Raw genomic sequence first — 14,518 nt, forward strand, 5'->3', positions numbered from 1 at the left:
GAGATTACACGCAATAGCCATAACCATCAACAACCACAAACACCTCATCAATGATTGTCCCATGAAGGATGTTGTACGTAAAACTAGAAGAAATTATTTATAAGTATTGAATGTGTATAAAAACAACAAGGACTTATTTTTCAACAAAAAAATATTAAGGACTAAATGTGTAGAAAGTGATAAATATATTACTTATTAAGTTATTTTTCCCGGTTTACTTGGAGTAGTTGGTCTTAAGGATTGAAGTGTACAACTTAAACATGTTGAAGGGTAAATATGGACGAAAAAAACTCAGTAACCAAATGTGTACAAATCAAAAAATATATTACTCTTTTAAATCATTAATTATAATGCGAAGAGTTATTGTAAGGTTATTCTTTGGAAAAAGTATTTACAAAGACCAATAACATTTTCAAAAATACTATTAAAATTTTCAAACATATTGTTCATATACAAAAAATGATGTTTAGTGGTTTAAATGGTTTTTTTAAAGGTACTTTTTGTAGGTGTGTGATTATAGTAGACAAGCCATTTTTTATCAGGTTTTTTTTTTTTTTTTTTTTTTTTTTTTTTTTTTTTTTTTTTTTTTTTGCATCTTCGAGATGTTCGAAAAGATTATCAAATCGCATGAACTTCGAAAAATGACGAACACATTTGAAAATGGTTAGCAAAGCTTTTAAACCTTTTCGAAAATAATAGGTTTGAAATCATATTTCCAAATTTAAAACGTCAAAATTTTTAAAATGTTAATTTTTTTTTTTTAATTTGGACTCCGCTAATTAATGTCATTTTACAGCGTCAACTATTCTATTATACTACTTTCATCGTTATATTGTCCAATCATAATCATACCTAATTTAACCGTAAGGATATGGTTGACTACCATACAAGAAAAGATGTTTAGGAAAACATGTTTTGACTTTTTGGTTTGACCAAACTATCACATAGGGATTCTATGTGACATATATTGGTGATCCAGATCCTATAATCGATTATAAACCAATATCTCATACACGGTCCTTCTTGTTGGGTACATACATGGTTGTCGAAATCGCTACTCGGTACCTGTTCGGCCAACTACCGAGTAGCGAGTACTCGAGAGTACTCGGGGAGTACTTGGGAGTACCCGCGGAGTATTCGGATTCGGTAATTCATGTAGAAATACTTTAAGGAAATTATATATGTCAAAATCATAAGTTAAAACCATAAGTTGATTGAAATATATAAGAAGCTGGCCTACGTCTCCCCAACAGATGGGAGTCTGACACCTCCTCCCATATAAGAGCTCGCAAGGAGGCCTGCCAATACTGAAATGGTGGCCGTTGTTGTAAGAAAACTCAGCCAAGGGTAAATAGGTGTCCCAACTTCCTCCAAAGTCCATAACACATGCACGCAGCATGTGCTCGAGCATCTGAATCGTCCGCTTACTTTGCTCGTCTGTTTGTGGGTGGTATACGGTACTGCAAAATAGCCGGGTACCTAACTCCTCATGGAACTTCTTCCAGAACCTGGAAGTAAAGCGCACATCTCAATCTGACACTATTAAGGTCGGTACCCCATGTCGTGCTACCACCTCTCTCACATAAATCTCGGTCAGTCTCTCTGTAGAAGAGCTCTCACTAATGGCGAGGAGGTGAGCACTTTTCATTAACCGGTCTACAATCACCCATATCGCATCAACCCCACGCACAGTCCTCGGCAGCTTGGTGATAAAATCCATCGAAATCTGCTCCCATTTCCACTGGGGAACCTCTAGAGGCTGTAACGGGCCATGTGGATGCTAGTGCTCCGCCTTAACCCGACGACAGGTCAAGCACCTCTCAACTACCCATGCCACGTCCCTTTTCATACAGGGCCACTAGTAATCTCTCTTCAAGTCCATATACATCTTTGTGACCCCCGGATGGATCGAGAATCTCGATCTATGTGCCTCCTCCATCAGTATGAGTTGTGCTCCACCTGTATAAGGAACCCAAATTCGCCCTTGGAAAGTCATAAGCCCACGACTATCTGGTCTTAAACTCAGAAACCTGCCCAATCACCTGCTCCCTCTTGCGGTTCTCCGGTCTCACAGCATCTACCTAGGCCTCTCGAATGGTATCTAAGACTGGAGTCATCATTTTCATCCTCATACACACATCTCGGATTAGAGCACTCGTTGCTCTGTGGCTTAGGGCTTCGGCTACCACATTAGCCTTACCCGGATGATATAAGATCTCGTAGTCATAGTCTTGCACTACATCCAGCCACCTCCTCTGTCTCATATTCAGGTTGGGTTGATCCATGAGGTACTTCAGGCTCTTGTGGTTCGTATATATGGTACACCGGACCCCATACATATAGTGACGCCAGATTTTGAGGGCGAACACCACCACACAACTCCAAATCATGTGTGGGATACCTCGTCTCATGAGCCTTCAATTGCCTCGATGCATATGTTATGACGTTCCCCCTCTACATCAACATTGTACCCATATCGGATATAGAAGCATCACAATAAACTACGAAGTCCTCCACTCCCTCGGAAAGGGATAACACTGGGGCTTTGCACAATCTCTGGCGAAGAGTCTCAAATGAGGCCTGCTGCTCAAGCCCCCAAGCAAAAGTAACGCCCTTTCGGGTCAATCTGGTGACAGGGACGAAAATCTTGGAGAAATCTCTAATAAATATCCGATAGTACCCAGCCAAACCAAGAAAACTCCTGATCTCGGTCGAGGATATCGGCACCTCCCATCTCATAACTGCCTCAATTTTGGCTGGGTCAACCAATATCCCATTATGATTAACGAGGTGTCCCAGGAACTGGACCTCTCGTAACTAGAAATCACACTTGGAGAATTTGGCATAAGGCCTTTATGTCCTTAGTACTCCAAGCATCTCTCTAAGATGCTCTCTAGATCTCGAATACACCAGGATATAGTCGATGAACATGATCACTGATCGATCCAACATAGGCCTACACACTCGGTTCATGAGGTCCATGAACGTTGCCAGTGCATTGGAGAGTTCAAAAGGCATCACCACAAACTCATAGTGCCCATAACAAGTCCTAAAGGCCATCTTCTGGATATCCTCCTCGCAGACTCTCATTTGATGATATCCAGATCTCAAATCAATTTTGGAAAACCAAGACACCCCCTGCAACTAATCGAACAGATCGTCGATCCTCGATAGTGGATAACGGTTCTTGACTATCAGCTTGTTCAACTCCCGATAATCAATGCACATTCGGTGTGAACCATCCTTTTTCTTGACAAAAAGGATCGGCGTTCCCCACAGTGAACTACTCGGTCTAATAAAACTCTTCCCGAGCAGCTCCTGGAGCTTTGAGGATAACTCCTGCATCTCTAGTGGCGCAAGGCGATAAGGTGCCTTGGCAATAGGCGCCGCTCCCGGAACCAAATTGATCCGAAACTCTACCTACCTCTTGTAAGGCACACCCGGTAACTCCTCGGGGAAAACATCCGGGAACTCGCACACTATCAGAACCTTGGTGATTGAACTCGGCCTCTCTGTGGCTACCTGCATATCCATCATATAAGCGAAAAAGCCCATACAACCCTACTGTAGACTCTGTCTCGCTCTGGAAGCAGAGCAGAAAACTGATCCAGATCTAGTATCCTCGCCATACACCGTAAGCACTCCCCCACTAGGCTCTCGAATAGTCACTAACTGATGCTCATAGTCGATCACAGCTCCAAACCGACTCTACCAGTCCATGCCTACAATGACACAGACATCACCCATCGTGATCTGTACCAAATCTACCAGGAACTCAACATCGAAAATATCAAGTACACACCCTCGGAATACATCAGTAGTAAGAACTGCATGCTCGTCAGCTATAGAAACTCTCAGAGTTCGACTCAACGCCTCACGTCGGATACTGATGTGGCAACTAAAAGCTAAGGACACGAAAGATCGACTCGCACCTGAGTCAAACAACAACAAAGCAGGTATAGAACTAAAAAGAAAAGTACCTACACACAGCACAATGTGAGTATAACAATCTCAAAACAACATAGGTAAGGAGATACGTATCAGCAACGACATCAGGCGCGGTGTGGACCTCCTCCGTTGTTAGCTGAAATGCTCTCCTACGAGCCCTTGGAGGCTCGGCCTTCCCTGGCCGACCATCAGTAACACATAAAGCAACAGGAGTGGTAGTCTGGGCGGATTCCTGGGTAAGCTAAGGACACTCGACCTTCCGATGGCCTGTCTGGTTGTAGCGAAAGCAAACAGAAAATCCCTTGGGGCAGTGCCTCGCAATTTGCTCCTCCTTGCCGCCTTTGTAGCACATCCCAGCCCAACAAGATCTCTCTCAGGTCTTGACACACTTGTTACAAGTGTGGCCCTTCTGGCCTCCAGCTCTCGAATCAGCGGGCTTAGCCCGCTTAGCCGCCGGCTATGACTGTGTCAGTCTCCGATCTCTCCCCTGCTGCTCTCCCTCCTCTGTGGTATGAATCTCCAACTCAATCTCCCTCGTCCTGGCATTGGTTTTCAACTCATCCAATGTCCGATAATACGAGTTCGCCTTGAACTCCTGAATATCCCTCTTTAAGATGCTCAAATACCGACTCACACATGCCTACTCTGTGGACACGTGCTCAAGCAGAACATCGCCCTCTCATGAAACATCCTAGTAATCTCAGTCACCGACTTTGTCTTTTGCTTGAGAGACAGAAACTCATGTGCCAAACATTCCCTCTCCACCTGGGGAACATAATCATCTCGAAACAACTTGGTGAACCTCTCCCAAGTCATTGCAGCATGATCCGCAGGGGTAAAATCAGTCATCACAAACTTCCACCAGTCCTTCACTCCCAAGCGAAGCTGGTTTAGTTTGAACAGGACTCTCAGATGCTCTGGACATGAACACGTATAAAAGCATCCCTCAATGTCAGTGATCCATCTCATGGCAGCAATCAGATCTTGTGTCCCATCAAACTTTGGTGGCTTCGTGTTGCTGAACTCCTTGAACAACAACGAGTCACCTCCCTGTGGCCTAATAGCGGCAACAGTTGTAGTGGCTGCAGCAGCAGCAGTAGCCTCAGTAACAGCAGCGTATCGCTCGTCAAACGTCTTAATTAGTGTGGTCTTAATAGACCCAAACATCTTTGGTATCACCTCTCGAATGGCTGCGGCCACCTCATCATGGATGACCTGCGGATCTCCTCATCACTAGTCCCACTGCTCCCGGGGTTGTGGCATGTACCCACCATGATGTCTCTGAAACACAACACGAAAAATCGTCAGAGACTCGCTCGAGTATGCTCACACTCGATTACCCATCCCTACTTGTTCCTTAGCATCCTAAGGATTCTTACTTGGGTTGCATACAGATTCAGTGCTTTTATTAGTACAGGCCCAATACTACATTCCACATCAACCTGTAGTCACCCCAAGTCCTCCTCTTAGGATCCCAGTTCACAAGTACTCTAACTCTCATGAATAACAGACTACCCTCTCAGTAGACCTCTCGTATGCTCATCTAGGTATCTCTCCTAGATTATCTCTCAACTCAAAACTCTCTCTCTAAGTGATTCCTGCTAGATACTCGTACTCAACACATACTCAAGGCACATAACAGATAGCAACGACTCCTAGGCTAAGGCATCACAAATTAGACAACTCTAGCCCTAAATATGAATTACTTAGCCTATCCTTTAGCATGCATCACTAATATCTCATAACACAAATAGGTAAGGGTATTTTGGGAAATCACCGTTCGAGCTCTGGCTGATTGTACACACTGCTCCAACTCGTTTTCTCTTAAAACTCTTTCTCATTTTACAAAAATCATTTATGTTGAAATTTTTTCTCAAATCCTCAGTTTGAGTTCAGACATGCCCGAAGATACACCTGAATCCCTCAAACCAAGGCTCTGATACCAACTTGTAACAACGTAAATTTTCAAACCAAAATTTTCATTTTTAAAACACATAAAAAAGTCATAATATATTTCTCAAAACATAATTGTTTGAAGTCGCAACACAAATCCACACAAAAATGTCACTATCCCAGAATCATCCACATAGTCTCGAATAAGTGTGTACGATCAATCCGGCGCCTTCCCACGATCCTGAGAAGTACCTGAAACACATATCACACAACACGGTAAGCATAATGCTTAGTGAGTTCCCCAGAATACCACATACACAAATAATAAGCCTCTGATGGTTATAACTCGACGTGGACCCTCTGATCTCATGCGTCTCTGTGAAGACCCTCCAGTCTCATGACTCAGTATGGACCCTCCGGTCATGTGTCTCAGTGAGGACCCTCCGATCTCACAGTTCAGGTTGGACCCTCCAGTCCTATATCTCAGTGAAGACCCTCCAGTCTCACAACTCAGTTTGGACCCTCTGGTCCGATCTAAGTAAAACAAAGAATACTATAACATATATTACAAAGACAGAAATGCATAAAATCACATAACTCAATATAAGTTATAACGCCCGTAGATCCAAGCTAGTCAATTTAGAGACGATAAATGTCAAAAATGACTTTTTGATAGAAGAGTTTTTAGAATGAATAACCATAACCAAGTTGTAGTATATGTCACAAGGTTTTCGTGCATATAAAGAATGCCGAAATCCGAGTTATAACGAAGAAGTTATGACCTGTTCAAGTTTCGCGACAGAACCGACACGACACAGCGCGACATAAATAGTGAAGTTACGTTAGAGCGATATTTAGCCTTATCAATCTAAATGAAAGTTGTAGAATATGTTAAACCAAGAGTGTACATAAAAAGAACATCTAAATCTGACTTCGTACGAGGAAGTTATGAATTTCCGAACTTTCAGCTTAGCAATATGCAGCCCGAAGTTCAGATTTGAGATCAAGTGATTTCTAGCCGAAACAATCTAAACGAGAAACGAAGATCTCGTTGATAGTAGTGCAACGGTAAAAAGAGAGATGAAAACAGACGTCAGATGAAGAAGTTATGAATTTCTAATGGAGTTTTCCTGTCCCGGCCTACTAAAAAAATATAATAAAAATAAATTCAAAATTAGCTGACGGAGTCTAAATGAGAGTTGTAGAACATAGTCTCACCTATGCGTGGATATAAATAACGTCCAAAACGGAGATCGTATGCGAAAGTTATGAATTTATGAAGTTCGAGGCACACATCCCAAAGAGGGAACGCCCCGCGTTCAATTGGGGAACACCCTGTGTTCAATACATGGCTTCGGAGTGGCCACGTCGATGCTGACTCAACGTATAAGGGATAGGATCAAAACCCCTCTCCTACGCACTGCATTCGGGGAACGCCCTGCTTTCGCGGCAGACTTCAGCACAATAAATAGAACATGAAGGCAGCCGACTTTGGTTGCCAAATTTCTTTTCTCTCTCCCGTTTTACCTTGTTTTACGTGCAAGCTATATCCTCGAAGCCCCGGTATCAATCCCGACACCCAAAGCAAGTCCCAAATCCCCAAAGATCCCGAGAAGTAAAGTTTCCAAGCCAAAACTCTGCCTGCCAGAGGCCCGGTTTTCAAGGAAGTATCCCGGTTTCACCGAAGAATACTACATTTAGAGCCTTATTGTTGTCCGATCATCGTATTATCAAGTGAGTGTATATTCCATTTCATAAACACAATTTTAATACAAGTGTTGGTTGAATGTATTATATATATGTTATGAGTGAATGTGTAGTCACTTTCTTCTAACAGATAAAATATGAAGTATTTGCTATGAGAAACATGTTATGTGTTTATATATGGTTTGTTTATTTGAGATGAGTGTAGAATGGATGTTTTATGTAGTTTTTAAATGAGTTAAACTGTATATGTATTTTATATCTACAAATATGTTGGGTAGAACATGGGTATATGAGATAGTTGGTGTGTGATAAAAGATGAGTTGGATATGGAGATAAAAGGTGATATAGATCTTGAGATGAGGGTAATAGGTGAAAAATAAGTGAAACCTTTACCTAAACGACGCCCCCACTGTCATTCAGCAGAGTAGGGATGACAACCACAGACTATTCTAGACAATCCAGTGGAACACTAGCAGCCTCACAACTTGTAGGTGTTGTTAACTTGATGTTCACCAGTGTACTCTAAAAACCCATTGACACGTATTGCGAGAGGGGTCTCGGAAATGATACTGTCAATAAATGAGATAAACTTGTTATTAATCCGTGAGTATGGATTAAGACATAGTTAATTGTCCCTAGTCCGGGAGTATGCATTGGGCAGAGTTTTAGATCCGGGAGTATGGATTAGATCAGGAGATTAGTTTTAGATCCGGGAGTATGGATCAGATCAAGAGGTGATTTTTAGATCCGTGAGTAGGGATCAGGTAAAGAGGTAAATTTTGATACGAAAGATTAGATCGTGTCATTGTGAGGATCGACGGGGTGGAATAAAAGTTATTTTGTAGGGTGAAATTGTATAAGTTTGTGAGTTCTAATATATATACTTATATGATATAACATTGTGGGTTGAAAACCCTATATGCTCACCAGGCTTCCAAGCCTGACCCACTCAGTTTTCTTTGTATTAAAGGTAATGACACAAGAGTATAAGTTGGATGACTTGACGAGAGATTTTGGATTATAGACCAGTAGTTATAAATGACTGTTGTAAGGTCTGCATGGTACTGCTTATGCTTTTGGTCTGTATCGAAACATGACATCCCGAGATTTTGTTATTTAATGAAAATACATTCTCATTGAGAAATGTTTTGATAAATTTTATCATATTTTGTTTTGGGAACAAATTCCGCAACTGCTTTCTGTCAAAGATTACTCGGATTTTAAAAACAAAGCATAAACAAATCGGAATTTTCTGGCCGTGAACATTGGGGATGTTACAGTTGGTATCAGAGCATTAGTTTAAGCGAACTAGGAATTTGTAGTATTTCTAGAATTAAACTTAGAATGCTAAGTGAAGATTGTGAGATGAGTGTCTGCCATATTTTAGGCACAAGCGCTAGTTGGTTTTAGGAAAGATGCCTAAAATGCAATTTATGTGTTAAATGCTATATGTTTTCCATATATGATATTGTTTGTTCGGATCTACGGTCTGTTGCAGACCGGATCTGGAAACCTTATGTTTTTAGGATTCTAAGCGTACGATTACGATATTAGAACTAGCGTGTAAACGTTTCAGAGTGATAAGGATGATTTGAAAATCTATCATGAATGAGAATCTAAGTTCGCTTAGTTTGGTGTATAGATCAAAATGGCAAGCACGCAAAATGGATTGGGAAATGATAACCCCCAGCCTGAGCCACACGTGATTGGGACTGCACCAAAGCTATCAGTTGCACCTGAGCCAATCACGATGGCGGGAGTATACGCAATGGTGCGAATGATGTTGGATCATCAAATGGAGGAAACAAGGCGTTTAATTCAACAAAGTAAGGACGAACATACTGTGCCAGTACGCTAAGAACCTACTCATGAGACAACTATCGGGGTTGCTAAGTCAGTCGGAGAAGTGATCAACGGTAGTATCGCCAACAAGGTTGAAGTTGGCAAGAAGAGGAAATTTAAGGGGTCTTCAAAGTCTGACAAGAGCAACATGTTCTCAAAGTCTAGAAAAAGAGGAGGTAAAGAAAAATGGTGCGGGAAATGCAAAAAGGAAAACTCTAGAAAAAGTGGCGATGAGGTGACATGTTTTAAGTGTGGAAAGCATCGGCATTACGTCGATGAATGTACATTTAACGAAAGGGTATGTTACGAATGTAATGAAGAAGGGCACTTCAATCAGGGCTGCCCAAAGAGGGAAGAAGCTACAAAGGCAACTGTACCACTGAAGCGTTATGAGATATGCGACGAAAAGGTGACTTGCTACAAATGTGGAATGAAAGGTCATTACGCCAACAAGTGCACATCATACAATAAGGTGTGCTACGGATGTAACAAAGAAGGCCATTTTTCTAGAGATTGCCCAAAGAAGAATGAACCAGCAAAGCCAAAGGCATTCCACATGATCCTCGATGAAGCAGAAAACAACGCGACGATTCAAGAATGAAGACTTTATATCAAGATATAGTCTGTATCAGGAAGTGTAGGCTATTAGAGGCATAGTATAGGGTGAACTTGAACTTTGGTGTAATAGTTTCAAGAATTAATATAAACCCTGGTTTTGGTTATCTGATGTATTGAGTGACACCTATCGGAAGATATCAAAGGTGGTATCTTGCCTTTAGTTTATGTCTGATAAAATAACAGTACGTTTAAAGGAGTCCGGTATGTCTGAAGTACACCTTCGATTGGCAGGATGATGGAACAATTGGTGTAATTCTTGAAGTTGTCCCATCATCTGGAATTTCCATCACTAACCAAGTTGAAGTAGAACTAATGAGTGAAGATGTGCATGGAAGAAGTCCTAGTAGAGTCTAGGAAAAATTTGTATGATTAATTGGACACATTCATATGCTTTAAATTGTTTTGTGATTTTAGGATTTGGGGACTGCGAGACTATACTTGGGACGAGTATGAGTAGGTGTGAATAGTAGTAGAGATCTATACTACTGGAAGCACAGGACTCACGCTTGGATCAGTGAAAGTCACAAGGTTACCAAGAAGCGAGTAATTGGTCTCGTTTTATTCAAGTATGTCGTTACCATTATTTCGGTAATGACTAAGGAGATGATTGTTATTCCGACCCTAGTCGTCTTATCAAATTGAGTCCTACTACGAGGATTTTGTTACTTGGTTCGGAGAACCAGGTTCGACATAACATCTAACTTAAGTCAGAAGATTGAGATCAATGTGATCAATAGTATCGCGCTCGTTGTTAAAGAAGTTAGTAGCTAGAAATGCTACATGCTAAAAATGTGATTATATCACATTAGAATATGAAGGAAGGTTTATTCCATTCTAGAATTTGACTCTAAGAGACTTGAGTCTAAGCGTTGCATCATACGATGAGAGGTCATTAGAACATGACCCATCGGTCTGTTACAATAAATGAAGGAAAGTACTTATTCTAAGAAGAAGAAGAAGGAGTCCTCAATAAGGATTTATTTTGTAACTCGTAGGTTACGATTGAAAGTCCAACATAGTACGAAGAGTAGGTGCAAGATTGAGCATCGCCTGCGGTCAAGAAGTCCAAGAGTTAGATACTCATTCAAAGAAACATAGAATGGAATGTGTGACATCCCCTAATTTCTCGGCCAGAAAAGATCGATTTAATTTATGCTTTTTAAAATAAAATCAGAGAAATCTTTTTAAAAGATGTTGCGGAATTGGTCCTCAAACAAAATATGATAAAAGTTTATCAAAAACCTTCATTAAGAAGGTATATGTTTTCCATATATATATCAAAACCTCGGGATGTCATGTTCCGATACAGATCAAAAGCATAAACAAGACGTTATAAGCCTTTCAACAGTTATTTACAACTACTGGCCTATAATCCAAAAATATCTCGTTGTACTCCGACAATGCTCGGGGTCCACTACCTGTAACATAAAAGGCTGAGTGGGTCAGGCTTGGGAGCCTGGTGAGCATATAGGGTTTTCAACCCACAATAATAATAAACTTACTAAGTTCATCAATCAACAATAACCCTGATTACCTGTTTCCGTTATCCTCACTTTATGTCCCTAAACACTTGTCACAACGGACCTAGCCTAAAGAATATCATCGGGATGGACACTACTGCTAAGGGGTGTCCTCAGCCATACATGTCCTAAAGGCAACCATGAGGGGGATGGAGTACAGCGAATGAACACTCTTAGTTCATTAACACCTACAGGTTGCGGACCTGCTAATGTTTCCCACTGGACTGTCTAGAAAGTCTGTGGTCGTCATCCAAACTCCGCTAGATGACTGGATATCAAAACACATCGAGGCCTCTCATCAATATTATTTTATCACACATCACAATCTACCCATGTTCTACCCAACATATTTGTAGATAAAAATACTTATACAGTTTAAAACTTGTATAAAACATCAACACAACAATCGCCTCAAATAAATAATTAATATATTTACACATAGCACGTATTATAAGGTAAATACTTCATATCTATGTGTAAAATGAAAGTGACTATACACTCACATGATTTGATGATAATCGGGCAGCAATTCGTTTCCTAAAACGATCGTTTCTAATAAAACCGGGAGTTTTATTGAGAAATCGGGCTTTGTAAAAGTCGGGCTTCGAAACCGAAAAGATAAATTTTCCGGGCTTCTCGGGCACTTCGTGGGGTATTCCGGGCTTTACAATCGATACCGGGGCTTTGCGGGATGTTAATATGAAGAAAATATGGGTTTAGGGGCTAAATATGGCAAAATTCCAAAAATACCCGGGAGGTCTCGCACCCTCCTATTTATAGGGGGGAGCTTCTGATCGGACGGTCAGGAGTCTTCTGATCCGACGGCTGAGAAGGCTCGCAAAGGGGGAGGCTCGCATGAGGGCTGCGCGTGCGAAGGGCTCTCTGGCGGCTTGTGATTGGACCGAAGTCCGGATCCGATGAGGGGGCTTCGTGGCGCCTGCGAGGGTTCGGACTCATGAGTCACTACACACGCGTCGGATGCGAGGCTCGCCACCGAGGCTTCTACGTGTAGTCAGCGGATTGGACCGCAGCTCGGACTTGGAAGGAAATGACACGCCACGCCAGGTGGCTTCAGTGACTCAGCAGGTTCCGGATACGTGGCACATGCGAAGCGAGGACATGTGGCACTTCCGGGTGAAGCCTATTTATGCAAAATTTCTCGAATTTTGTGCCAAAATCTTCTAAAATTCATAACTTTCGCATACGAGCTCCGTTTTTGACGTTCTTTATATGCACGCGTAGCTAAAATTACGATCTATAACTTCCGTTTAGATTTCATCGGCTGATTTTGAATTTAAATTTTATATTATTATTTTTAACAGACCAGGATAGGAAATCCGTTAAAAATTCATAACTTCTTCATCCGACGTCCATTTTTGTCAGACTTTTTACCGTTGTGCTCCTAATGATGAGACCTTCAATTCTTGTTTAGGTTGTGTCGGCTAAAAATCGCTCGATCTAAAATTCGAGTTTTTAGCTGTCTACTGCTACGCTGAAACTTCGAAAAATCATAACTTCCTCATACGAAGTCAGATTTGGGCGTTCTTTTTATCGAACTTCTCGGTTTAACGAATACTACAACTTTCGTTTAGATTACTAAGGCTAAAAAGTAGTTTATCAAAAACTCACTTTTTACGACATTCAGCACCGTGCCGGTTTTGTCGCGAAACTTCGACAGGTCATAACTTCTTCGTTATAACTCGGATTTTGGTATTCTTTATATCCCCGAAACCCTTGTTTCGACCACTACAACTTTATGTAAAGATATCGGGCTTATCTCACACTTTAATTTTGACGCTTATTTTTATTCTTAATTAATTAAGCCCTAATAATTAAGCATAAAACACATAATTCACATAATATTCACATAACTCCTTCCCATTTCTTCAAAATGAGTTACAAAGGTTAACCTAGACTATCAACTCAATATAAATGCCTAGGCTAGAAACACGAGTGTTACAATTCTCTCCCCCTTAGGATGATTCCGTCCCCGGAATCACATATCACCAAACAACTGCGGGTAGCGACTCATCATGTCACTCTTCGTTTCCCAAGTGAGATTTGGTCCATTCGTATGTTTCCAGCGCACAAGCACTAAATCGACCATCTTGCGTCGTAACTTCATAGTCTTACGGTCAACGATTGCCTCAGGTTCTTCGATCAACCTCTTGTTTTCATCCAACCTTAACTCAGAAATCGGAATTATGTCTGGCACATCTCCTGTGAACTTTCTCAAGTAACACACATGAAAGTGTTATGAATACCTTCCAGTTCTTCCGGTAACTCTAGCTTGTAAGCTTGATTCCCGATCCTCTGAAGAACTTTAAATGGTCCAATAAACCTTGGACTCAACTTCCCTCTCTTACCAAATCTTATAAGTCCCTTCCACGGCGAGACTTTAAGTAAAACCGAATCTCCATCATCGAAGGATATCGGTTGTCTTTTCTTGTCAGCATAACTCTTTTGTCGATCTTGAGCAGCTAACATCCTTTCCCTTATCACTTTCAACTTTTCAGCAGTCTCATAGACTATTTCAGGTCCCATAAACTGCTTTTCCCCAGCTTCCAGCCAACATGATGGCGTTCGACACTTCTCCCCATACAAAGCGTGATAAGGTGCCATCTTAATGCTTGAGTGGAAACTATTATTATAGGAGAATTCTACTAAAGGTAAGTGTTCATCCTAGTTACCTTGGAATTCTAGGTTACATGCTCTCAGCATATCCTCCAATGTTTGAATCGTTCGCTCACTCTGACCATCGGTTTGCGGATGGTAAGCTGTACTCAAACATAACTTGGTACCCAATTCCTCTTGTAAACTCCTCCAAAATCTCGAGGTAAAACGGCTATCACGATCGGACACAATCGTTAATGGAACACCGTGAAGCCTCATAATTTCCTTCACATAAGAATTCGCAAGTTTATCCATAGACCACTTCTCTTTGGCTGCTATGAAATGCGCACTCTTAGTGAAGCGATCAACGACCACCC

The 14,518-nt window shown here is 41.3% G+C and overlaps 1 protein-coding gene across 1 annotated transcript; it reads left to right on the forward strand.

Annotated features, from left to right (window-relative positions):
- The first annotated feature begins 9,538 nt into the window (after positions 1-9,538).
- LOC111910923 (zinc finger protein GIS2-like) lies at positions 9,539-9,991 on the forward strand. The gene has a single exon (XM_023906723.1). The coding sequence runs from the start codon at positions 9,539-9,541 to the stop codon at positions 9,989-9,991; it is 453 nt and encodes a 150-aa protein (XP_023762491.1).
- The last annotated feature ends 4,527 nt before the right edge of the window (positions 9,992-14,518 follow it).

Source organism: Lactuca sativa, chromosome 9 (assembly GCF_002870075.4).
Source record: "Lactuca sativa cultivar Salinas chromosome 9, Lsat_Salinas_v11, whole genome shotgun sequence".
Taxonomy (NCBI): Eukaryota; Viridiplantae; Streptophyta; class Magnoliopsida; order Asterales; family Asteraceae; genus Lactuca; species Lactuca sativa.